The sequence below is a fragment of the Macrobrachium nipponense genome, chromosome 9 (genome assembly GCF_015104395.2).
Source record: "Macrobrachium nipponense isolate FS-2020 chromosome 9, ASM1510439v2, whole genome shotgun sequence".
Taxonomy (NCBI): domain Eukaryota; kingdom Metazoa; phylum Arthropoda; class Malacostraca; order Decapoda; family Palaemonidae; genus Macrobrachium; species Macrobrachium nipponense.
This window is the reverse complement of record NC_061110.1, coordinates 8,942,462-8,966,054: the sequence shown is the minus strand read 5'-3', so window position 1 is coordinate 8,966,054 and position 23,593 is coordinate 8,942,462. Positions and strand designations below refer to the sequence as shown.

At 49.3% G+C, this 23,593-nt stretch overlaps 1 protein-coding gene across 1 annotated transcript in view; it reads left to right on the top strand.

Moving 5' to 3' along the window:
- The window catches only part of LOC135218246 (uncharacterized), a 71,764-nt gene extending 50,996 nt beyond the window's left edge, over positions 1-20,768 (top strand). The window contains exons 10-11 of the mRNA XM_064254409.1: positions 16,150-16,239; positions 17,630-20,768. Of these exons, the coding sequence (XP_064110479.1) occupies positions 16,150-16,239; positions 17,630-17,798 (259 nt within the window). The 3' untranslated portion in view covers positions 17,799-20,768. The remainder of the gene's footprint in view (positions 1-16,149; positions 16,240-17,629) is intronic.
- Positions 20,769-23,593: the final 2,825 nt, after the last annotated feature.

The window sequence follows — 23,593 nt, the reverse complement described above, 5'->3', positions numbered from 1 at the left end:
TCCGACACGGCATACAAACCTTCGGTCCTTTTACAATAGAAGATACTAGCGGCAGCTGGATAGGTCGTAACGCTTTCGAACAAGGGGTTCGGTAGTTAACTGCTTGTCGACAGGCGCGCGCGCGCGACTGGGAGGTAAACAAACCACTTTTGCTTTCGGCCTCACAGTGGATGGACGTGTGTGTTCGCTCTCTGCCCGCTGCTCGTCGTTTGCTTTCTTGTTTGTTTTGTAATTGTGTATGAAAGATTGTAAGTACAGTATTCTCTTTTCATATTAATTACGCTGAATTCATTAATGATGGAATCTCCGCGCCTCGCTACCCCAAGGAGACTTTGCCCGGGTACCGAAGGGCGCAAATGTGGGAAATTCAGATCTTTCCCCGAGATAGACCCTCATGTTTTGTGTGCTCGGTGCCTGGGGGCGCGAATGCACCCGGGCCGAGCCCTGTGATGTTTGTATGAACTGGTCGGAGGCGCAGTGGACATTGTATGAGGGCAGGAAGAAGCGAAGGCCTGCAAAGGAGTCGTCGGAAAAGCTCTCCCGCGACTCCTTTGGTGACGGACACTTCGTCTTCTTTCCTGCCGCCCGCTCAACTTCCACGTCTCGCGGCCTTCCACCCCTTCAGGGGGCGTGGTGTCTAGGTCCTTCCTTCTCCTCTCCCGAGGTGTCGAGTGTGGAGGAGGGCGCTAGATACCCCGACGTAGAGTTGTACTCTGGGTCCTCTATCCGCTCGTCTTCGCGCTTGAGCGGGTAGAGGATCCTCCTAATCACCCGACTTTTGCCTCCTCAGGTGCGGTTGCCGTGAAGGATGACCTCGGACAGGTGTGGGCGTTCGTTGGGACTGCAGGGCGTGCCGAGTGTCCAGGGCTGCTCTATCATCTCGCTGGCTCCGTGGCGGTTACGCACGCTACGGTCACAACCACCACCACGACCCTGACAACACCTGGCTACGCGTCACCTCCTCACCTGGTGTACACCCAGCACGCGGTCTCTGTGACACCCACAACATCGGTGCAGGGGCCAGTCGCCGTAACTCGGGGGCGGGGGAGTGATGCCGCCACCTGGGTTTGCCGTGTTTGCCACGACCGGACTTCATGTGCCCGAAGAGCTCGCCCCTGGACCTCCCACCGGTGCCGATGATGTCTGTGCCGCTGGTTAGACCATCTGTACCGTCCACCACAGCCTGCCGTACCTGCCGTGACCACCGCTGCTGTTCCTGTTCCTGCTCCTGCCGTCTCGACTGCCGTTCCTGTGATGCTGGCGGACCTGCTGATGTTGTCCCTGTTCCTCCGGCGCCGCTGCTCCCGATGCTGGTCTGTTCGGACAGGTACGTCCGGGCCCTGTTGCTTCGGCAACAGCAGCCCCAGGCTCCGTCCTGGATGACAGAATCTGACGTCGGTCCTGAGGAGGTTGACGAAGAAGAAGAAGAAACAGGAGGAGAAGGTGTCGTCGTCGTACTTCATCGTCTTCTTCGTCGTCGTCGTCGTACTGCCGCCTCTTTCCCCTTCTTCTTTTTCTAAGGCTCCCCCGCCTAAGAAGAAGAAGGTCGCCTCCCCCCCCCCTAAGAAGTCTCCTTCGGGAGCTTCTAAGGGCCCGTCTCGCTCTGGTGAGACGGGGGGTTCTTCCGCTGGTCGCCCTGCTCCTTCGGGAGCAGGACCCGTCTCTTCTCCCGCAAGGAAGAAGACTACGGGGGCCAGAGGGGTGCCGGCTAACACCGGCACTTCCTCACCTGCTGTTAGTGGTTCGGCCACGGCAGCAGGATCCGTCTCGGCCGCTCGTTCGCGAGAGGTACCGAGTGTAACGGTCGCCTACAGCGACCGTGCAGCCAGGAACCAGACCTCTGAGTCCGCTCAGCGTCAGGTTCACGGCACGGAGCGGAAGACGGTGACAGCCGCTCACGCGACTCTCACCAGACCAGCTCTCGCTCTCACGGCGGAGCGGCGGCTGGCTTACCCGGGCGGACGTGACGGTCCACGACCGGCCACGGGCGGAATGAGGCTGGGAAGAGGTCCCCCCGTTCGCCGGCACCAGCCACGGCTGGTACCAGCGAACTGAAGCCACCGTGAGGATATGCATCCGGTCTCACCGTGACAGTGGAGCTCGCCGGTCGCCTGACCGTCGCTCTCACAGAGAGCGATCGGGTACGGCGACCAGCACCAGCTCCTCTGACACACGAGACCTGGGGCCGCTGTTCTCGTCCAGCCGTTCTCCACAGCGAGACGGCTCGACTAGGTCTGCAGCTCGATCGCCACCGCGGGTTGGCGATCGCCTGCAGTCCTCCAAGCCAGCTGGTTCTGCCAGTGAGCGAGGAGAGAGCGTCAGGTCTGCCTCTCCCATACCTTCAACCTCCTCGGGTTACACCGGGAGGGGCGAGGTATTGAGGAGTGATCGTGAGGGGTGCGCCCCTCAGGATCCCGCCACGTCGTCGTACGTACCAGGCTCGGTTCTCGGACCAGCCAGGTCGTACGCACAGGTGGTTGGAGGAGACCCAGAGGGGGCTGTCGCTGCTCCTCTCCTTGAGGGAGGAGGGTCTCGGGAGGTACTCCTGTTCGAGGGACTGGACGGTCCGACTCCACAGGATTGGCTATCACCACCCGAGATCCAGAGGAACTTTGCCGAGGTTATTGCGCTGATTCGTCAGCACAACGACCTCGGGGAAGGATCGCCGCTCCCACCATCCGAGCCCACGTCCCGGCTCGAGTCGTTCTGGGGCCCGAAGAGGGAACCCAGACCGACGGTGGGTTTGCCGCGTTTCCGAGCTTGCGGACTCAGTGCTAGACCAGGTTGAATCGCTTGTCTCCGGACAAGACGGTTCGCGTCAAGTGGCAGGTCGAGCAAGCTGCTTCCACCTCCTCTGCTACGACAGCGGCGGTTTTACGTGCCATCTGAAGTCCCGATGCCGCCCAAAACAGGTGAACCCGGAGTTAGCTAGGCTGACTCCGGGTGTGTCTCTGCAACAGCTCCTGTCCGAGAACCTGTGGTTCTCGCAGCAAGAGGCACTCGGCCTGGAATCTACCGCCATGGCAGCTTTCCAGGCCGTCTCCTGGCTAGATCTGTGGTCCCTCACAGTATCTAAGGTCGCAGCCAACTCCCGGGGGAATTTCTCCCGAAGAGGACTCGGCCTTCAGGAGAGTTTGCCAGTCTGGGGGAAGAGCCATCTCCTTCCTTGCCCCCACCAGGACGGTGAACCTGTGGGCCAACCTGGTTCTCCACGAAGGGACGCTGTCCATCTTACTCGGGTTTCGAGGGCGGCCGGGCGTGAGGCGGCGTTGGGGCTTCGAAACGGACCTCTACGGAGTTCCACGTCTCTCTTCCCAGGAGAGCATGGTGGACGCTGCGGTGGACAGACGGCGCACTGAAGACAGTGACCGTCTGGTTCACCAGGCAGTCTCGAAGGCTTCTGGGCAGCCTCGGACTGCGGCCAAGTCTAAGAGCTCGGCTAGCGCTTCCTCGGCTGCTAAGACGGTTGCTGCGTCGAAGCCCCGAGGAATGACTCTGTCTTCTTCAACTTCTGGCAAGGGGGGCCGTAACCAGCCCTCCTCCCACCACCCTCCTCATCCCGTGGAGGCTATGAGGGAAGAAGTCGAAGAAAGGGGGGAAACGCTAGGGACGGCGTTTCCCCCTCACCTGCTGCCGGAAGTGGGGGGGTGCCTGGCCAGCCATTGGGGCAACTTGGCAGCGCTACGGCGCCGAGACCTGGATTGTAGATGTCCTTCGGGAGGGATATCTATTACCCTTCGAATCTCGGCCACCCCTCACCTCCAACCCGGTCCAACAGCAGTCGTACGTCCCCGGGTCACCGAAGGACGTAGCACTCAGACGGAGATCAAGACCATGCTGAGCAAGAGAGTGTAGAGATCGTCACGGATCAGTCACCGGGCTTTTACAGTCGACTCTTCCTGGTGGCAAAAGTTCTACGTGGGAGGCTGGCGCCCGGTGATAGAAATCTCTCTCCCCTGAACGGTTTTGTTCGCCAGACCCGGTTCACGATGGAGACGGCACGCTCAGTGCTCGACTCCCATCAGGGAGAACGATTTCATGCTTTCAGTGGACTTGAAGGATGCGTATTTCCAAATACCCATCATCAGTCCTCCAGAAAGTACCTCCGCTTCATCCTCGACGGGACGGTTGTACAGTTTCAGGGCACTGTGCTTCGGTCTCTCAACCGCCCCACAGGTGTTCACGCGAGTGTTCACTCTGGTGTCTGCTTGGGCCCATTCGCACGGGATACGTCTGATGAGGTATCTCGACGATTGGTTAGTCCTGGCGAGCTCCCGCTCGCAGTTGCTACAGGACAGGGATCGGCTGCTCGAGTTCTGTCGCGATCTGGGGATCGTTGTGAACTTCGAGAAGTCCGATCTCGAGCCCAAGCAGAGGATGAAGTACCTGGGTATGCTGATCGACACGGTAGCAGGGCGAGTCTTCCCCGCGGACTCGCGGATCAGCAGATTCAGAGAGGCAGCCAAACCGAGTTCCTGTCTCGGCAGGAACAGGTAGCTCAGCGATGGCAAGTCGTGATCGGACACCTGTCGTCACTCGAGAAGTTAGTCCCTCACGGGCGTCTTCACCTGCGGTCTCTTCAATGGAGACAAAGGAGAGTTGGTCACAGGCGACGGATCCCCCAAGCTTTCCAGTGTCACTGACACAGGAGGTGAGGCAGGACCTAGCCTGGTGGCTCGACGACAGGAACCTCTTAAGAGGAGTGCCTCTGCGCACTCCCCCCCGGACATGCAGCTGTTCTCAGACGCATCGACCGAGGGATGGGGCGCACACCTGGAGGAGTTGCTGACTTCAGGAGTGTGGGACGAGAACGACAAGCACCTTCACATCAATGTACTGGAACTCAAGGCAGCGTTCCTCGCTCTCCAAGAGTTTTCAGGACCGCTTGATGGGACACTCAGTGGTGTTGTGTGCGACAACACCACGGTGGTGGCTTACGTCACAAACATGGGCCTAGTGTCTCTCCCGTTGTACCAGTTGACACGGCAGGTGCACGAGTGGGCTCAGGCACACTCAATAGAGCTGTCGGCACGCTACATTCCAGGGAAGAGGATGTAGTAGCAGACACGCTCAGACCGTCGGGATCAGGTGATAGGGACCGAATGGGCTCTACACCAGGACGTGGCGGAAAGGCTCTTCGACCTGTGGGGGCGACCAGTCGCTGGATCTGTTCGCCACCCGGCACAACAGGAAGCTCCAGGTGTTCTTCTCGGCCGTGCCGGACCCATGGCAGCTGCAGAGGACGCTCTTCAACACCCGTGGGACAACCTCTTCGTCTATGCCTTTCCCCGTTCAGCCTGATTCGCAAGGTGATCAGTCGAGCGCTGGTCACCCCGAATCTCAGGATGATCCTGGTGGCTCCCAAATGGCCACAGGCCATTTGGTATCCGGACCTGCTGGCTCTTCTCGCAGGAGAAACCGAGAGAGATTCCCCCTTGGCACAACCTTCTCGCCCAGCCACACGTCGAGCGGTACCACCGAGCAGTCCAGTCCCTACGTCTTCACGGCTGGCTGTTATCCACCATCTCTTGCGAATGAGAGGCTTTTCTCGTAGCGCAGCAACAGAGATGGATGGAAACGTCCGTCAGTCCTCTGCAGCTGTGTACCAGGGGAAGTGGGCCGTCTTCTGTGGTTGGTGTCGTAGACGGGGTCTATCTCCTCTCAGAGCCACTCTTCAGCAGGTAGCGGATTTCCTCGTTTTTCTTCGCCGAGAGAAGCTCCTATCAGTCCCCACAGTGAAAGGATACAGAGCCGCCTTGGCGCTCGTCCTGAAACTGAGGGGGTTGGACATCTCGAACTCGTTCGAGATCTCCTTGCTGATGAGGAGCTTCGAGAGGTCTTGCCCACCCAGGGAACTCAGGCCCCCTGCGTGGGACGTGACTCTCGTCCTTAGGAGTCTGACTCGAACACCGTTCGAGCCACTCCGAGAGTCGTCAGACAGGGATCTGACCCTCAAGACCCTCTTCTTGCTGGCCCTGGCATCGGCGAAGAGAGTAGGGGAACTTCATGGTCTTTCCTATGATGTACGACACTCCAGGGGATGGGATCCGTGACGCTCGATTTCGTCCCGAACTTCGTTGCGAAGACTCAGAAACCGTCAGTCCCTGATGACAGGTTCGAGTCATTCACGATTCCCTCCCTATTGGACTTCACCGATAATGATGCGGATGAGATGCTGCTTTGTCCTGTGAGGGCGCTACGGCGCTATCTGAAGAGAAAACTCGTCACCTTCAGGCCTGAGTGTCGACGCCTCTTCGGTTAGCACCGGGGTCACCAAGAAAGAAGTATCCCAAGAACACTCTTTCATTCTGGCTGCGTGAGGTCATCAGGAGGGCGTATGAGGCTGATGGTAGTGACGACATCCGTACGTCCCGTCCGAGAGCTCACGAAGTCAGAAGTATTGGCCCCTCGTTGGCGTTTTCGCAAGAACTTCTCCGTGGCGCAGGTCCTGAAGCAGGGGTCTGGTCTAACCAGACTACCTTTACGTCCTTCTACGTCGGGATATTGCCCACAGGTCCTTGGATACCTTTTCCTTGGACCCGTGGTGGCTGCTCAACAAGTTGTGTAGCTAACCCAGACCCCTCGCAGGCTGAACAGCATCGAGTCCTGGTGTGACTGTGTGGATGGATGTGTGAGTGAGTGAGTGACTGGCTCTCTTCTTCCCATCTTTTCCTTCCCCTCTACCTGTGGGCAGAGGGCCATTGGTCGTCACTACGCTGGATGAGGACGAGATGCAGGTGAGCTATATGACAGAGCCCCATCCTATCCCTTTCACTAGGGATAGGAGCAGAATATCCACCACTTCCTTCTACAAGGGGGGGAAGTGGATGCCTACAAGAGTCAAACCCATGACTTTATATTTGCCTCCTGTACAGGAACAAGTTCTTGCATTGCTGGTACTAAGAGATGCGCATGCCCCCCTCTCTTAGTACTCGGTCCAGAGGTCTGACCATTGATCCTGCGGTGCACACCCCGATCAATCGGACAGAGGCTTGGATCCCTCCCTCGCTCTTACGACCAGGGAAGCTTCCAAGGTAGGGCGAACACCAGTCTGTTCACAAAAGACTCAGATTCCACCCACCAAGAAGTGAGTCTTCCTATTGTAAAAGGACCGAAGGTTTGTATGCCGTGTCGGAACAAATGACAATTTGTCTAAAATTGCATTTTTCCTAACTATACAAACCTGAGGTCCTTTTACACTAGCCCCACCTCATGCCACCCTCACTCTGCAGTTTTTGCTTGGGCCAAAGCAAAAGTGATTTGTTTACCTCCCAGTCGCGCGCCGCGCGCCTGTCGGACAAGCAGTTAACTACCGAACCCCTGTTCGAAAGCTTACGACCTATCCAGCTGCGCTAGTATCTTCCTATTGTAAAAGGACCTCAGGTTTGTATAGTTAGGAAAAATGCAATTTTAGACAAATTGTCATATTTAAAAAATTTATGATGTTATTAATTAGCTGTGGACCACTAAATAATTCTATTCTGATTCTGAGGTATTGTGAAAAAGGTGTAGTGAAAAATATTAGTAAATAGTATATAAATAGGATTATAACGCTGATAATAAAAGGTATAGGAACGCAAAATAGGTAATGAACAGAGAATCACAGTGTAAACAATTTATTTAACAATAACAAGCATACAGGGTTGTTTTTCCCGACACGGCATACAAACCTTCGTCCTTTTACAATAGGAAGGTACTAGCGGCAGCTGGATAGGTCGTAAGCTTTCGAACAAGGGTTCGGTAGTTAACTGCTTGTCCGACAGGCGCGCGCGCGCGACTGGGAGGTAAACAAATCCAACTTTTGCTTTCGGCCTCACAGTGGTTATGGACCGTGTGTGTTCGCTCTCTGCCGCTGCTCGTCGTTTGCTTTCTAAGTTTGGTTGTAATTGTGTATGAAAGAGTATTGTAAGTACAATTATTCTCTCTTTACATATTAATTACGGCTTCAGTGAATAATGATGGAATCTCCTCGCCTCGCTACCCCAAGGAGACTTTGCCCGGGGTATCGAAGGGCGCAAATGCGGGAAGTTTTTAGATCATTCCCGGAGATTGACCCTCATGTTTTGTGTGCTCGGTGTCGGGGGCGCGAATGCACCCGGGCCGAGCCCTGTGATGTGTGTAATGACTGGTCGGAGGCGCAGTGGACTTTGTATGAGGGCAAGAAGAAGCGAAGGCCTGCAAAGGAGTCCGTCGGAAAGCTCTCCCGCGACTCCTTTGGTGACGGACACTTCGTCTTCTTTCCTGCCGCGCCCGCTCAACTTCCACGTCTCGCGCCTTCCCCTTCGGGCGGGGGGGGTGTCTATGGTTCCTTCTCCTCTCCTGACGTGTCGAGTGTGGAGGAGGGCGCTAGATACCCTGACGTAGAGTTGTATTCTGGGTCCTCTATCCGCTAGTCTTCGCTCGCGATGCGGGTAGAGGATCCTCTAATCACCCGACTTTTGCCTCCTCAGGTGCGGTTGCCGTGAAGGATGACCTCGGACAGGTGTGGGCATCGTTGGGGCTGCAGGGCGTGCCGAGTGTCCAGGGGCTGCTCTATCATCTGGCTGGCTCCGTGGCGGTTACTCATGCAACGGTCACAACCACCACCACGACCCTGACAACACCCGGCTACGCGTCACCTCCTCACCTGGCGTACACCCAGCACGCGGTCTCTGTGACACCCACAACATCGGTGGGCAGGGCCAAGCGCCGTAACCTCGGGGGAGTTTTGTGATGCCGCCACCCCCTGGGGTTTGCCCGTGTTGCCCAACTGACCCGGTACTTCATGTGCCCGAAGAGCTCGCCCCTGGACCTCCCACCGGTGCCGATGATGTCTGTGCCGCTGGTTCGACCATCTGTACACACAGCCTGCCGTACCTGCCGTGACCACCGCTGCTGTTCCTGTTCCTGCTCCTGCCGTCTCGACTGCCGTTCCTGTGATGCTCGCACCTGCTGATGTTGTTCCTGTTCCTGGCGCCGCTGCTCCCGATGCTGGTCTGTTCGGACAGGTACGTCCGGGCCCTGTTGCTTCGGCAACAGCAGCCCCGGCTCCGTCCTGGATGACAGACCTGACGTCGGTCCTGAGGAGGTTGACGAAGAAGAAGAAGAAAGAGGAGGAAGGTGTCCCGTCGTCGTCTTCATCGTCTTCTTCGTCGTCGTCGTCGTCTGCCGCCTCTTCCCCTTCTTCTTCTAAGGCTCCCCCGCCTAAAGGAAGAAAAGAAGGTCGGCCTCCCCCCGCCCCTAACCCCCCCCCCCCTAAGAAGTCTCCTTCGGGAGCTTCTAAGGGCCCGTCTCGCTCTGGTGAGACGGGGGGTTCTTCCGCTGGTCGCCCTGCTCCTTCGGGAGCAGGACCCGTCTCTTCTCCCGCAAGGAAGAAGACTACGGGGACCAGAGGGGTGCCGGCTAACACCGGCACTTCCTCACCTGCTGTTAGTGGTTCGGCCACGGGCAGCGCCAGGATCCGGCCCTCGGCCGCTCGTTCGCGCGAGACCGGTACCGAGTGTACGGTCGCCTACCAGCGACCGTGCAGCAAGGGAACCAGACCTCTGAGTCCGCTCAGCGTCAGGTTTCACGGCACGGAGCGGAAAGATGGTGACAGCCGCTCACGCGACTCTCACCAGACCAGCTCTCGCTCTCACGGCGAGCGGCTGGCTACCCGGGCGGACGTGACGGTCCATGACCGGCCACGGGCTGAGGCTGGGAAGAGGTCCCCCCGTTCGCCGGCACCAGCCACGGCTGTACCAGCGAAACTGACGCACCGTGAGGATACGCACCGGTCTCACCGTGACAGTGGAGCTCGCCGGTCGCCTGACCGTCGCTCTCACAGAGAGCGATCGGGTACGGCGACCAGCACCAGCTCCTCTGACACACGAGACCGGGGCCGCTGTTCTCGGTCCAGCCGTTCTCCACAGCGAGACGGCTCGACTAGGTCTGCAGCTCGATCGCCACCGCGGGTTGGCGATCGCCTGCAGTCCTCCAAGCCCGCTGGTTCTGCCAGTGAGCGAGGAGAGAGCGTCAGGTCTGCCTCTCCCATACCTTCAACCTCCTCGGGTTACACCGGGAGGGGCGAGGTATTGAGGAGTGATCGTGAGGGGTGCGCCCCTCAGGATCCCGCCACGTCGTCGTACGTACCAGGCTCGGTTCTCGGACCAGCCAGGTCGTACGCACAAAGGTGGTTGGAGGACCGAGAGGGGGCTGTCGCTGCTCCTCTCCTTGAGGGAGGAGGGTCTCGGGAGGTACTCCTGTTCGAGGGACTGGACGGTCCGACTCCACAGGATGCTATCACGCCCGAGATCCAGAGGAACTTTGCCGAGGTTATTGCGCTGATTCGTCAGCACAACGACCTCGGGGAAGGATCGACCGCTCCCACCAGCCGAGCCCACGCCCGGCTCGAGTCGTTCTGGGGCCCGAAGAGGGAACCCAGACCGACGGTGGGTTTGCCCGGCGTTCCGAGCTTGCGGACCTCAGTGCTGGACCAGGTTGAATCGCTTGTCTCCGGACAAGACGGTTCGCTCAAGTCTGGCAGGTCGAGCAAGCTGCTTCCACCTCCTCTGCTACGACAGCGGCGGTTTTACGGTGCCATCTGAAGACCCGATGCCGCCCAAACAGGTGAACCCGGAGTTAGCTAGGCTGACTCCGGGTGTGTCTCTGCAACAGCTCCTGTCCGAGAACCTGTGGTTCTCGCAGCAAGAGGCACTCGGCCTGGAATCTACCGCCATGGCAGCTTTCCAGGCCGTCTCCTGGCTAGATCTGTGGTCCCTCACAGTATCTAAGGTCGCAGCCAACTCCGGGGGAATTTCTCCCGAAGATGACTCGGCCTTCAGGAGAGTTTGCCAGTCTGGGGGAAGAGCCATCTCCTTCCTTGCCCACCAGACGGTGAACCTGTGGGCCAACCTGGTTCTCCCGACGGAAGGGGGACGCTGTCCTTACTCGGGTTTTTCCAGGGCGGTCCCGGGCGTGAAGCGGTCGTTGGGGCTTACGAAACTGGACCTCCTAGCTACGGAGTTCCACGTCTCTCTTCCCAGGAGAGATGTGGACGCTGCGGTGGACAGACGGCGCCACCTGAGGGACAGTGACCGTCTGGTTCACCAGGCAGTCCTCGAAGGCTTCTGGGCAGCCTCGGACTGCGGCCAAGTCTAAGAGCTCGGCTAGCGCTTCCTCGGCTGCTAAGACGGTTGCTGCGTCGAAGCCCCGAGGAATGACTCTGTCTTCTTCGACTTCTAGCAAGGGGGGCCGTAACCAGCCCTCCTCCCAGCCTCCTCATCCCGTGGAGGCTCTGGGAAGAAGTCGAAGAAAGGGGGGAAACGCTAGGGACGGCGTTCCCCCTCACCTGCTGCCGGAAGTGGGGGGGTGCCTGGCCAGCCATTGGCAAAAACTTGGCAGCGCTACGGCGCCGAGACCTGGATTGTAGATGTCCTTCGGGAGGGATATCTATTACCCTTCGAATCTCGGCCACCCCTCACCTCCAACCCGGTCCAACAGCAGTCGTACGTTCCAGGGTCATCGAAGGACGTAGCACTCGGACAGGAGATCAAGACCATTGCTGAGCAAGAGAGCTGTAGAGATCGTCACGGATCAGTCACCGGGCTTTTACAGTCGACTCTTCCTGGTGGAAAAGTCTACGGGAGGCTGGCGCCCGGTGATAGATCTCTCTCCCCTGAACCGGTTTGTTCGCCAGACCCGGTTCACGATGGAGACGGCACGCTCAGTGCTCGACTCCATCACGGGAGAACGATTTCATGCTTTCAGTGGACTTGAAGGATGCGTATTTTCAAATACCCATTCATCAGTCCTCCAGAAAGTACCTCCGCTTCATCCTCGACGGGACGGTGTACCAGTTCAGGGCACTGTGCTTCGGTCTCTCAACCGCCCCACAGGTGTTCACGCGAGTGTTCACTCTGGTGTCTGCTTGGGACCATTCGCACGGATACGTCTGATGAGGTATCTCGACGATTGGTTAGTCCTGGCGAGCTCCCGCTCGCAGTTGCTACAGGACAGGGATCGACTGCTCGAGTCTGTCGCGATCTGGGGATCGTTGTGAACTTCGAGAAGTCCGATCTCGAGCCCAAGCAGAGGATGAAGTACCTGGGTATGCTGATCGACACGGTAGCAGGGCGAGTCTTCCCCGCAGACTCGCGGATCAGCAGATTCAGGGAGGCAGCAACCAGTTCCTGTCTCGGCAGGAACAGGTAGCTCAGCGATGGCAAGTCGTGATCGGACACCTGTCGTCACTCGAGAAGTTAGTCCCTCACGGCGTCTTCACCTGCGGTCCTCTTCAGTGGAGGCTAAAGGAGAGTTGGTCACAGGCGACGGATCCCCCCAAGCTTTCCAGTGTCGCTGACACAGGAGGTGAGGCAGGACCTAGCCTGGTGGCTCGACGACAGGAACCTCTTAAGAGGAGTGCCTCTGCGCACTCCCCCCCCCGGACATGCAGCTGTTCTCAGACGCATCGACCGAGGGATGGGGCGCACACCTGGAGGAGTTGCTGACTTCAGGAGTGTGGGACGAGAACGACAAGCACCTTCACATCAATGTTCTGGAACTCAAGGCAGCGTTCCTCGCTCTCCAAGAGTTTCAGGACCGCTTGATGGGACACTCAGTGGTGTTGATGTGCGACAACACCACGGTGGTGGCTTACGTCAACAAACAGGGGGGCCTAGTGTCTCTCCCGTTGTACCAGTTGACTCGGCAGGTGCACGAGTGGGCTCAGGCACACTCAATAGAGCTGTCGGCACGCTACATTCCAGGGAAGATGGAATGTAGTAGCAGACACGCTCAGCCGTCGGGATCAGGTGATAGGGACCGAATGGTCTCTACACCAGGACGTGGCGGAAAGGCTCTTCGACCTGTGGGGGCGACCAGTCGTGGATCTGTTCGCCACCCGGCACAACAGGAAGCTCCAGGTGTTCTTCTCGGCCGTGCCGGACCCCATGGGCAGCTGCAGAGGACGCTCCTTCAACAACACCCGTGGGACAACCTCTTCGCCTATGCCTTTCCCACCCCCGTTCAGCCATGATTCGCAAGGTGATCAGTCGAGCGCTGGTCACCCCGAATCTCAGGATGATCCTGGTGGCTCCCAAATGGCCACAGGCCATTTGGTATCCGGACCTGCTGGCTCTTCTCGCAGGAGAACCGAGAGAGATTCCCCCTTGGCACAACCTTCTCGCCCAGCCACACGTCGAGCGGTACCACCGAGCAGTCCAGTCCCTACGTCTTCACGGCTGGCTGTTATCCACCATCTCTTGCGAACGAGAGGCTTTTCTCGTAGCGCAGCAACAGAGATGGCTGGAACGTCCGTCAGTCCTCTGCAGCTGTGTACCAGGGGAAGTGGGCCGTCTTCTGTGGTTGGTGTCGTAGACGGGGTCTATCTCCTCTCAGAGCCACTCTTCAGCAGGTAGCGGATTTCCTCTCGTTTTTCTTCGCCGAGAGAAGCTCCTCTCAGTCCCCACAGTTAAAGGATACAGAGCCGCCATTGGCGCTCGTCCTGAAACTGAGGGGGTTGGACATCTCGAACTCGTTCGAGATCTCCTTGCTTATGAGAGCTTCGAAAGGTCTTGCCCACCAGGGAACTCAGGCCCCCTGCGTGGGACGTGACTTCTCGTCCTTAGGAGTCTGACTCGAACACCGTTCGAGCCACTCCGAGAGTCGTCAGACAGGGATCTGACCCTCAAGACCCTCTTCTTGCTGGCCCTGGCATCGGCGAGAGAGTAGGGGAACTTCATGGTCTTTCCTATGATGACGACACTCCAGGGGATGGGGATCCGTGACGCTCGATTTCGTCACGAACTTCGTTGCGAAGACTCAGAAACCTTCAGTTCCTGATTACAGGTTCGAGTCATCACGATTCCCTCCCTATTGGACTTCACCGATAATGATACGGATGAGATGCTGCTTTGTCCTGTGAGGCGCTTACGGCGCTATCTGAAGAGAAACTCGACAACCTCAGGCCTGAGTGTCGACGCCTCTTCGTTAGCACCGGGGTCACCAAGAAAGAAGTATCCAAGAACACTCTTTCATTCTGGCTGCGTGAGGTCATCAGGAGGGCGTATGAGGCTGATGGTAGTGACGACATCCGTACGTCCCGTCCGAGAGCTCACGAAGTCAGAAGTATTGGCCCCTCGTTGGCGTTTCGCAAGAACTTCTCCGTGGCGCGGTCCTGAAGGCAGGGGTCTGGTCTAACCAGACTACCTTTACGTCCTTCTACCTTCGGGATATTGCCCACAGGTCCTTGGATACCACCTTTTCCTTGGGACCCGTGGTGCTGCTCAACAAGTTGTGTAGCTAACCCAGACCCTCGCAGGCTGAACAGCATCGAGTCCTGGTGTGACTGTGTGGATGGATGTGTGAGTGAGTGAGTGACTGGCTCTCTCTTCCGTCTCTTCCCCTCTACCTGCGGGCAGAGGGCCATGGTCGTCACTACGCTGGATGAGGACGAGATGCAGGTGAGCTATATGACAGAGCCCCATCCTATCCCTTTCACTAGGGATAGGAGCAGAATATCCACCACTTCCTTCTACAGGGGGGGAAGTGGATGCCTACAAGAGTCAAACCCATGACTTTATATTTGCTCCTGTACAGGAACAGTTCTTGCATTGCTGGTACGAAGAGATACGCATGCCTCTCTCTTAGTACTCGGTCCAGAGGTCTGACCATTGATCCTGCGGTGCACACCCCGATCAATCGGACAGAGGCTTGGATCCCTCCCTCGCGCTTACGACCAGGGAGGCTTCCAAGGTTTGGGCGAACACCAGTCTGTTCACAAAAGACTCAGATTCCACCCCCCACCAAGAAGTGAGTCTTCCTATTGTCAAAAGGACCGAAGGTTTGTATGCCGTGGTCGGAACAAATGACAATTTGTCCAAAATTGCATTTTTCCTAACTATACAAACCTGAGTCCTTTTACACATAGCCCCACCTCATGCCACCCCTCCACTCTGCAGTTTTTGCTTGGGCCAAAGCAAAAGTGATTTGTTTACCTCCCAGTCGCGCGCGCGCGCCTGTCGGACAAGCAGTTAACTACCGAACCCCTTGTTCGAAAGCTTACGACCTATCCAGCTGCCGCTAGTACCTTCCTATTGTAAAAGGACCTCAGGTTTGTATAGTTAGGAAAAATGCAATTTTGGACAAATTGTCATATTCACAGATAAGGTGGAGGTAGACAAAATAAAATTAACATCAGTCTGAAGGCTGAGACTATGACCTACAAGTGGCTTAAGCTTCTGTCAGCTCACTTTTACCACTTCATAGCAGATTTATAGCTTTCAGACAGTCAGAGGTGGGGTTAGGTTGACTCTTCGAATAGCATGGATATTTGTGCCACATACATATTCTGTATATCCTGGACTCCTTTAAATCTTGAAGCACTAAGCACTAACAGGGATTCACATGCAGTAGGTTTTATTTTTAGCAGATATTAAAGTTAGTAGTATGTAATGATTTTTAAACAATTTTATAACAAAAGGAGACTGAGATCTTGAAATAAATTTACCTGTAACATACCAACTAGCATGACTTGTGGAGTGATCTACTTACACTACTTTGTATATTTGTTGATATTTGTAGAAGGCAGGTACTCAATATATAGCTCAGCTTTTTACTCTTAAAACTGCTTCATGATAGATTTCTTAGTTGGTAAGAATTTAGTCAATTTGATTAACAAATTTACATTTTTCTTGTATCAAGTTCAACTTGGATATGGAACAAACATTGTTTGTAGATATATTTCTTTTACTAATAGTCCTTTAATGCAGTTTACAATGGGCTGTAAAGTTTTGTTTAACCTGTAAGATTATAGCTTTTATATTCAACATTCAAATACATAAGGGTTTCGTTAGGTACCTAGGTGCTGTATGCAGTGGGCTAGCTGATTCTCTGCATATAAATTGTGTTGAAACCACAATTTTATTAATCTCAAATACACGCAGACATGTGTTATGTTTTTATGCAGATTTTGATAAAATTTACTTAAGAGTATACTACTAAATCCTAAGAGCAAACAGTTATGTCCTGATTCTGAATTGTGGGTTTTTTTGGAATGAAAATGGCTGCTGAGTATTTTATTTATTCATTTTTATTTTTTGTAGTTACTGGTCTTTCTGCTTGACCTAACCTATTTTACATAATGTTTTTCTGTTACTTTTCATGTCTTATTTTTGTATTTTTATTTTTCAGTCTTAAGCAGGGGTGGAAGTTGTACCTAATAATGATTGTACACACATTGATAGATGTTCCGGATGATATTTTAGATATCAGGGTTATTGAGTAAGTATTTTTATATTTTCTGTATCACTCTGAAATTCTGAGCTAGCTAAGCTTTTATCATTCACAGAACCTGCTCCTGTTAGGCATGTACTATGATGTTGTCGAATGTTTTTAGAGCACAAATCTAATTATAAAAAAAAATTGTCATATAATGAATGACCTTTACCCAGTGCATTGAGGTTTCCAGCTCATCCCCAAATTGCAATGCATTATATGTTGTATAATTAGTGATATATATACAAGTAGTTCCAGATAGGAAACTAGAAGTATGGTACTACTACTGTCTTTGAACAAGACTCAGTTTGGGGACAATGAAGTGAAGTAGAATATAAGTAAGATATGTTTGTATGAGAACACTAGTTTGATGTTTAAATAAGGCACCTTGGAAAGTTATACAGTAGTACTACAAAAAACTGAAAACATCAATTTCTCCTTTTCTTTCAGTTTGAACATTTTTACAAAAATTTATACAAAAATTAAAAATTAAGATAAAGTTTTACCTTCAATGGTAATGCACTTCATTACAGTTATAATAATGATTGTTATATGAAATTTATTTCAACTTGTGAAGTTGTGTACTGGTTTTGTGTTCTAGGGGTATAAGACTATTTGGATAAAACTGGTCATGCTTAATAAGTCATATTCACTTTGAAATACGTCTTTGTGAGAAATTGCAAGAAATTGCTTGAAGTTATATTATACATTACACTTGGATACATATCCCTTTGTGGCTTAAGAAGTCCCTTGATTTTTCCATGCAACTGTGGTTACATAGGTTGAGGCTTTGCTACATGTACATGCATTTCTAGAAGGTTCAGTGATATTGGAAATCTAGGTCATTTTTTTTCCTTTTTTAGTTACATTATTTGTTGTTGCTCATATACTGTATACCATAATTCTCTACAGGATATAATCCTCTGTTAGTTTTGCCTATATTTATTTGGTTTAAAAGACCTACATTATTTCATCTGAAGCTGCTTTTGAAATTTTTCTAATTAAAGTACCATTCATATCAGAGCTGTCTGGTAAGGAACAGAGTCCATTATGTAACAAAGACCCTACTTTATAGCCTGTGCTTGAATATCCTCTAGATATTATAGAGATAATAACAATTCCATTCAGTTCCTAATTTAAATTGACCAGAAATTTGTACTTAGCTGTGAATGCCAAGGGATTTGACATACAAAATGGTAGCTAAGCAAAAAATAATTAGGTAACCTAAGTTGAAGTGTTACTTTGCACTGCTACAATTATGGCTAAGAAAAGTTTGTTGTTTGCATATTTCAGTTTTTTACAATTTGAAAAATGACTGCTTTGATCATTCAGCTCACCTGAATTTTTTGTATGGTGCTGGAAACTCATTCAACTTCTCGTTCCTCTTTTTCAACAGTTTGTGGGGGTATGTGATTTTAGAGTCCGTGGTGATCTTCGCAGTGTTTGCATACAGGAAGTCAGTTCTCAAAGCCTTTTACCAGTGCTTCTGCCGCAGACCTTGCTACCCTCCAGATGAGGAATCATCTGCAGTACCAGAGAAACATCAGCTCACAACAATGCACTAGAACTGATGAAGGTTTCTGGAATACATTCAAATAAGGAATTAAAGTGATATTTTTATATTACGGATATTGGTGTCAGATGAATGGGCTCACGGAAAAGTAAAGCTTGCTTAGCAGGCTTTGTTCAGCTCACTGGAGGAATCCAATAGGTTTTGATAGGTTCAACTGTGATGATGCAGTGTCGTGTATAATAATTTGCTCATTTTTGTAAGCTGGAGAAATGGAGTTGCTTATGCAGTCAGTATTGTTTTAAGATGATGAGGAACAATAGGTAATAAGTTAGGTATTATGTTCTGGTAGTGAGAAAAGTGATTACAGAAGCATTTCATTTCGTATTTGTGCTCTCTATTTGGGCTAATAGGTAGAGAGCTCAAACAGATCCCCCAATTCTTTGAGCATTTTTGATCCCTAATTCTTCATACATTTCAGTATTCACATTTATATATTTTATTCAGCAGTGTTATCTGAATATTATTTCAGAAGTTTCTTTCAAATCAATTGATGCACAAGGCATTTGTATGTCTCCATTTAGGGTTTAGCAGTGCCATAAAGATCACATAGTGAGGAGTACAACCTTCATGTTATGCAGTGAAGCATATTTTTACCTGTCTGGTCCATGACACTGAATGTTATATTTGTTCTTAGTCATTTGTTATTTTGTAGTGGCCTACAGAAATGTTACGATATGAAGTTAAGAAGTACTGTGAAAATGACTTGACTCATTTTGCCTGATTTTTTAGGAAAAATTAGGTCCCTTCTGTGTATCATTTGGAATTGTTTTTGTAACTAATATTTTTTGTGATGAGAAATTGAAGTAGAGGTTGAATATTCCACATTACAGTTTTATGTTCTCATAATACATTTCATTGAATGATGATGAACTGCAAAGGCAGTAAAGATCTCACTTGGCTCGTGATCAGACAAGCTATGCCGTTCCAAACAGCCCTCATATCTTTTACAACTTACTTAATTTGACTAGTAGCACAACTTGACTATAAAGATCAGTTTCTTCAGTTGTTGGAGGCTATCCATTTTGCATAAGTTAACATTTATGATTAAACTTTATTTTAAATAGTGCTGATTGAAAAAGATTTACCTAATCAACCAGTTCCTCTCACCAGTAGTTTTTATATTAACAGAAAAAATGGCAAAAGTTGATGTTTTGTTTTCGCGAAATTAGAAAGCTGCCTCTGAGAATGAGGGATAAATGTGTTTTTTTTTATGTAAACCGAGGTATTTACTGTTGGGCACTATATGTTACGTTTGGATTTATGTATTTTATAATAATTGAAAACTTTAATAAAAGTATTGCTGCTTTTATCTATTTTGTATCTGACGATTGTAAAAAAGGAAGAACGAATATACAGTGTACCGTATCGAATTATTGGGCGATTTTCTGAGCAGATTTTGGAACTGCATAAGTAAAGTGTTCTCCAGAGTCCTAGCCATATTCATTCATGGAAGTTTATTCTCGTATTTTTTGTATTTGGTTAAGTTGTGCCGAAAAATGCTCAACATTATTTTTAAGTGTTCCTTATATAATGGTTCCTGTATAGTTATGTTCATTAGTATATCTTTTATTTCTTCTGTTGGAGAAGTATGTTGACATTTGGAACTGTGCCAAACTACATATGTGATATCCAGAAAAAATGTGGAGTCATATCATTGACTGTGGCCAAATTACAGGAAAGAGAATTCTTTTTATTTTAGAATCAGGGACTGAAACCGATTGCATAGGACGATTTTGTTATTGATGAATCTGTATGAAGATTGTCACTTGTTTTTTTGTTTGAAATGTAAACATTTCATAAAATTTTAGTTATTTATGGCTAGATGCATATATTTGTCACGTACATCATCATTTGAAATTCATCACTCTCCATGTACATCAGAAGGACAGCTATTACCGGAATGTAAAGAACCCAGGTTCCCGTGTGAAATAACGGTAGTGTGTGTGCTCAAAGGTGACATGTAAATAGTTAGTGAGTTTGTGTTTTTTCTAAACAAGTGCCTAGCCATTCAACAGCAGATGAGAAGACCGAGTTAGAAGAAAGTGTACAATAACGAAATAATCTTGGTTATTTAGAGTAGTGATGCTGGAGCTTAGTTGTAAAACCGATTGTACTATCTTTATGTTATGCTGTAATGGAGCTTAATGAAAAAAAGTCTTGATTATAGTCATTGCAGCAGTGTAATCACTGTGTATGTTGGGAAGCATCACATTGGGTAATTTTAGTTGAAAATATTTGTAATGTGTGTACTTTTAACAGTATACCCTCTGACCACAAGTGATATAATTTAAAAGGGAAACACACCTCTCTTTTAGAAGATAAAAAAAAAATTCTGATTTACCTTGGCACGCACTGATTCCTCTGAGAGCAGAATGAGCAAATCCATATTGTCGGTTTACCTAAGGAAGTCTAGTGGTGTGATACTTGCAGGTGTTCGCAAAGCTAATGCTGAAGTAGAGCCTTGAGTCGTTGAAGTGTGGTCAGTTCTCCTTGTGGGAATCCATAGTGGTGCAACAGTTTGCACTACCACTTGTTCTGTGATTAAATAAAATACGTTATTAGGCAGAATATGCACCATTGCATTAGTTGTTGGAGGGGGGGGGATGGGAGATGTCCTTCCAATTATTACAAAGAATAATGTTTAAGTAAGTGTCCTGTGTATAGTGTCTGTCCAGGTAACCATTTGTACTACCCAGGCTGGCTCACTCCTAGAATGCTTTCTGTGCATTTATATTTATGAGATAAAATTCTTGTTAAGCATTGGGATTTCAGTTGACTGTCAATTGTCTCTCTTTACCTCTGTTGTGTTAGTGTCTGGAGCTGTATTCATTTTTTTAACAAGTTGTGTATGTTTTGATAAGATTGTTTTGTATATAAATGATCAAGCAGGATGGTCACAATTTTTTTATTTTGTATATTCCAAACTGTATCTTGGGAATTTAAAGATTGTCATTGAAAATTACTGGTGGTTTAATTGTATCCTGCTAAATGGGCAAATGGAGTTTGGCAGTTATGTAATTTGGAAATCCTTTTTTAAAGATACCTGTAAGTAAAAAAACTACCCCCTGAAACAATAAAGCCTACACTGTAGGATGGTCAGTAAAAGTGAGCCTAGTAAACGGAACAATGATTGGCAGGAGTATGGAGTGTGCTGTATGCAGACTGTAATTAAAACATGCACATGTACAAGTGTAACTTCTTGTCAAGTACGTAGTCTACCAAATTGATTTTGCCGAATGAAATTGAAGTGATGACAGAAGTCGAACTATTGAAATTAAAGGATAATCCAGATTATCTTGTCCAAAAGGAATACAAACTGATGCCTTTAAAGTGAGAATATCTTCGTTCATGGATGAATGGTTGAACGACCATGGCTACACATACTTATGGTAGTACAGTGGGACAACATGCGTTCAAAGATACACTCGGTAAGAACCACCGCAGTTGATCTCTTGAAAGTGAAGAGCTCACTACTGCTGTGTCACTTCTACTGAAAGAACAGCTGTATAAACATTCCTTTGTTCCTTTGTTTTTGTTTGCATTTTGAGTTTTCTCAGTTGTGAAGAATAAAAGAGCAACGTAGACCCAAATAAGTAGTGTTCACGTTGCTGAAGTAAAGTCAATGTCCATTCTATACAATGAGAAATGTGCAGATTGGACTTTGCTCACTGGCAAATGTTTAGGAGGAAGAAAAGGAAGGTGAAGTCAGTGGATGAGATGGTGTCCTTTCTTCCCTTACCACCTTCCAAAAGTGCTCCTTGCAAGTTAAAAACTAACACTTGTCTCCCTTTGATAAAGGTAAGAATTTACGTATTATATTTGGATAATAATGTGGCTTAAATTGATGTCGTGGACAGTCCGTCTGTCCTCCACTTTCTTCGACAGCCTGGTAGAAGGGAAGGTCATTAACGTAGTTGTTCACAAATCATCTTTATTGGTGATTACTTTCTCTCTCTTTAAATCTTCAGTTGAAAACCCTTATGGACAGTGTCAACAGAATATGAACCCAAGAGGGCTCTCCAAAGAGAAACCAACATGCAGACAGTTACAGAAAAAGATAGCTGATAAATAAATATGAGGGAATCTACAATAAAACCAAAACCCCTCATATTCTGATGTCGGTAAAAAGCAGGAATGCCATTGTCCTTGCTTAAAAAATTTGAACATCAGAAGATTCAACAACTGCGCTAGACAAACAAGTTGTACCCAAGATATTGAGTCATAGCAAACTGAATAGTATTAAACTTGAGGCCGTAGTAGTATTACAAGGAATAACGGTTAATAGGTCAGGTAAAAAATATGCAGGGAATGGTTATCAAAGTTTTACCTTTCATACAACTAATGTAATGAACTCTCTTGACATCTGGTCCAAAGTCATCATTATAAGTTAGCAAAATAAACCCAACTGATGACAACTCTCTCCAAGGATTTGAAATGAGATTGACACCAAAGGATCACAATGGAGAGCAGTACTCCAAACAGGGAAGAAGAAAGATTTAAAACACTTAAAATATAATAGCTTCACCACAACACATTCCAAAACATTTCTGCATAATACCAACTTTCCGAGAAGAAGAGGAAGCAATATTAAGTACATATACTTTTAAAAAGTCAATTTCTTACCACAATTTATACCTAAATTCTGGAGAACATCACGGATTTAAAACCATACCATTTAAATGTAAATCAGGATGAAAAAGCAGAAATGCTTTTGGTAACTCCCACTACGTCCACACCTCACCTAAAACAATACGTATTTATCCTGCCAATCTTATGGACCCTTATCTCAAGAACGTTTTCCCATAAGTGGAATGTCTTATTACACTACTTTTAGGACACCAACTACCCTAGTAGTAAGTTTCCACTTGAAGGCGTTGGTTGGCATCTCTGTAGGAGCAAATACCAAATTCTCCAAAGTAGTAATTTGTATTTTTCCTCATGTACACAAACCAAAGCCTTCTAGGGTATGGCATATCCCGCCTCTACCACCCTGCTTAGTCTTCCCTATGAAAGATCAACAAAGGTGGTTCTTGCTGGGAACTTTTTTTTTTTTTGTTTTTTTTTTTTTTTTTTTTTTTTTTGTTTTTTTTTTTTTTTTTTTTTTTTTTTTTTTTTTAACTCATGCTCTCTCACTGTGGCACTATGGGTAACTCAACTATGTTCATTCAACCGCTCAGGTACGCTTTGAAAATATTCTCCGCTTGAAAGGCGTTGGTTTGCATGATAGTAAAAAAAACCAAATTACTCTTTAGAATATGTTGTTTTAACCTTAAAGAGATCCAGTACGTACTCCATATTTTCTGTATAACTGCATACACTAGAAACATGTTGAAAAAACCTAAAAAGTTTAATATTTAAAGTGTAATAATGATAATAGTGTTTCAGCAGAACATGTTATATAATCCTCTTGACTCAAGCATTCCTGTGGATGGACTTGTGTGGTGTAAAGAACATCAATGGGGTAGCTCTTACTACCCCATGATGTTCTACTGCACTTTTCTCCCAGACTACTATACCCTGTTTTTTTTTTTCATCTGTCCATCGGCCTGTGCCTGTGGTGTTTTCACATGGTAACACTGCTTCCCGGGCTTTGAATAGTTAAGCTATGTGTGAATTTTAGGTAAATAAAAGGATATTTGGGTGTACATTACTGTATGCGAATTACACTGTTAATATTCGAAATAGGATATTGTTATTATTGTTGAATGTAAGCTGAATGTGACTATCTAAAGCCCCATACGCAGTGTTACCATACACAAACACCACAGGCGGCTGGACAGATGGAAA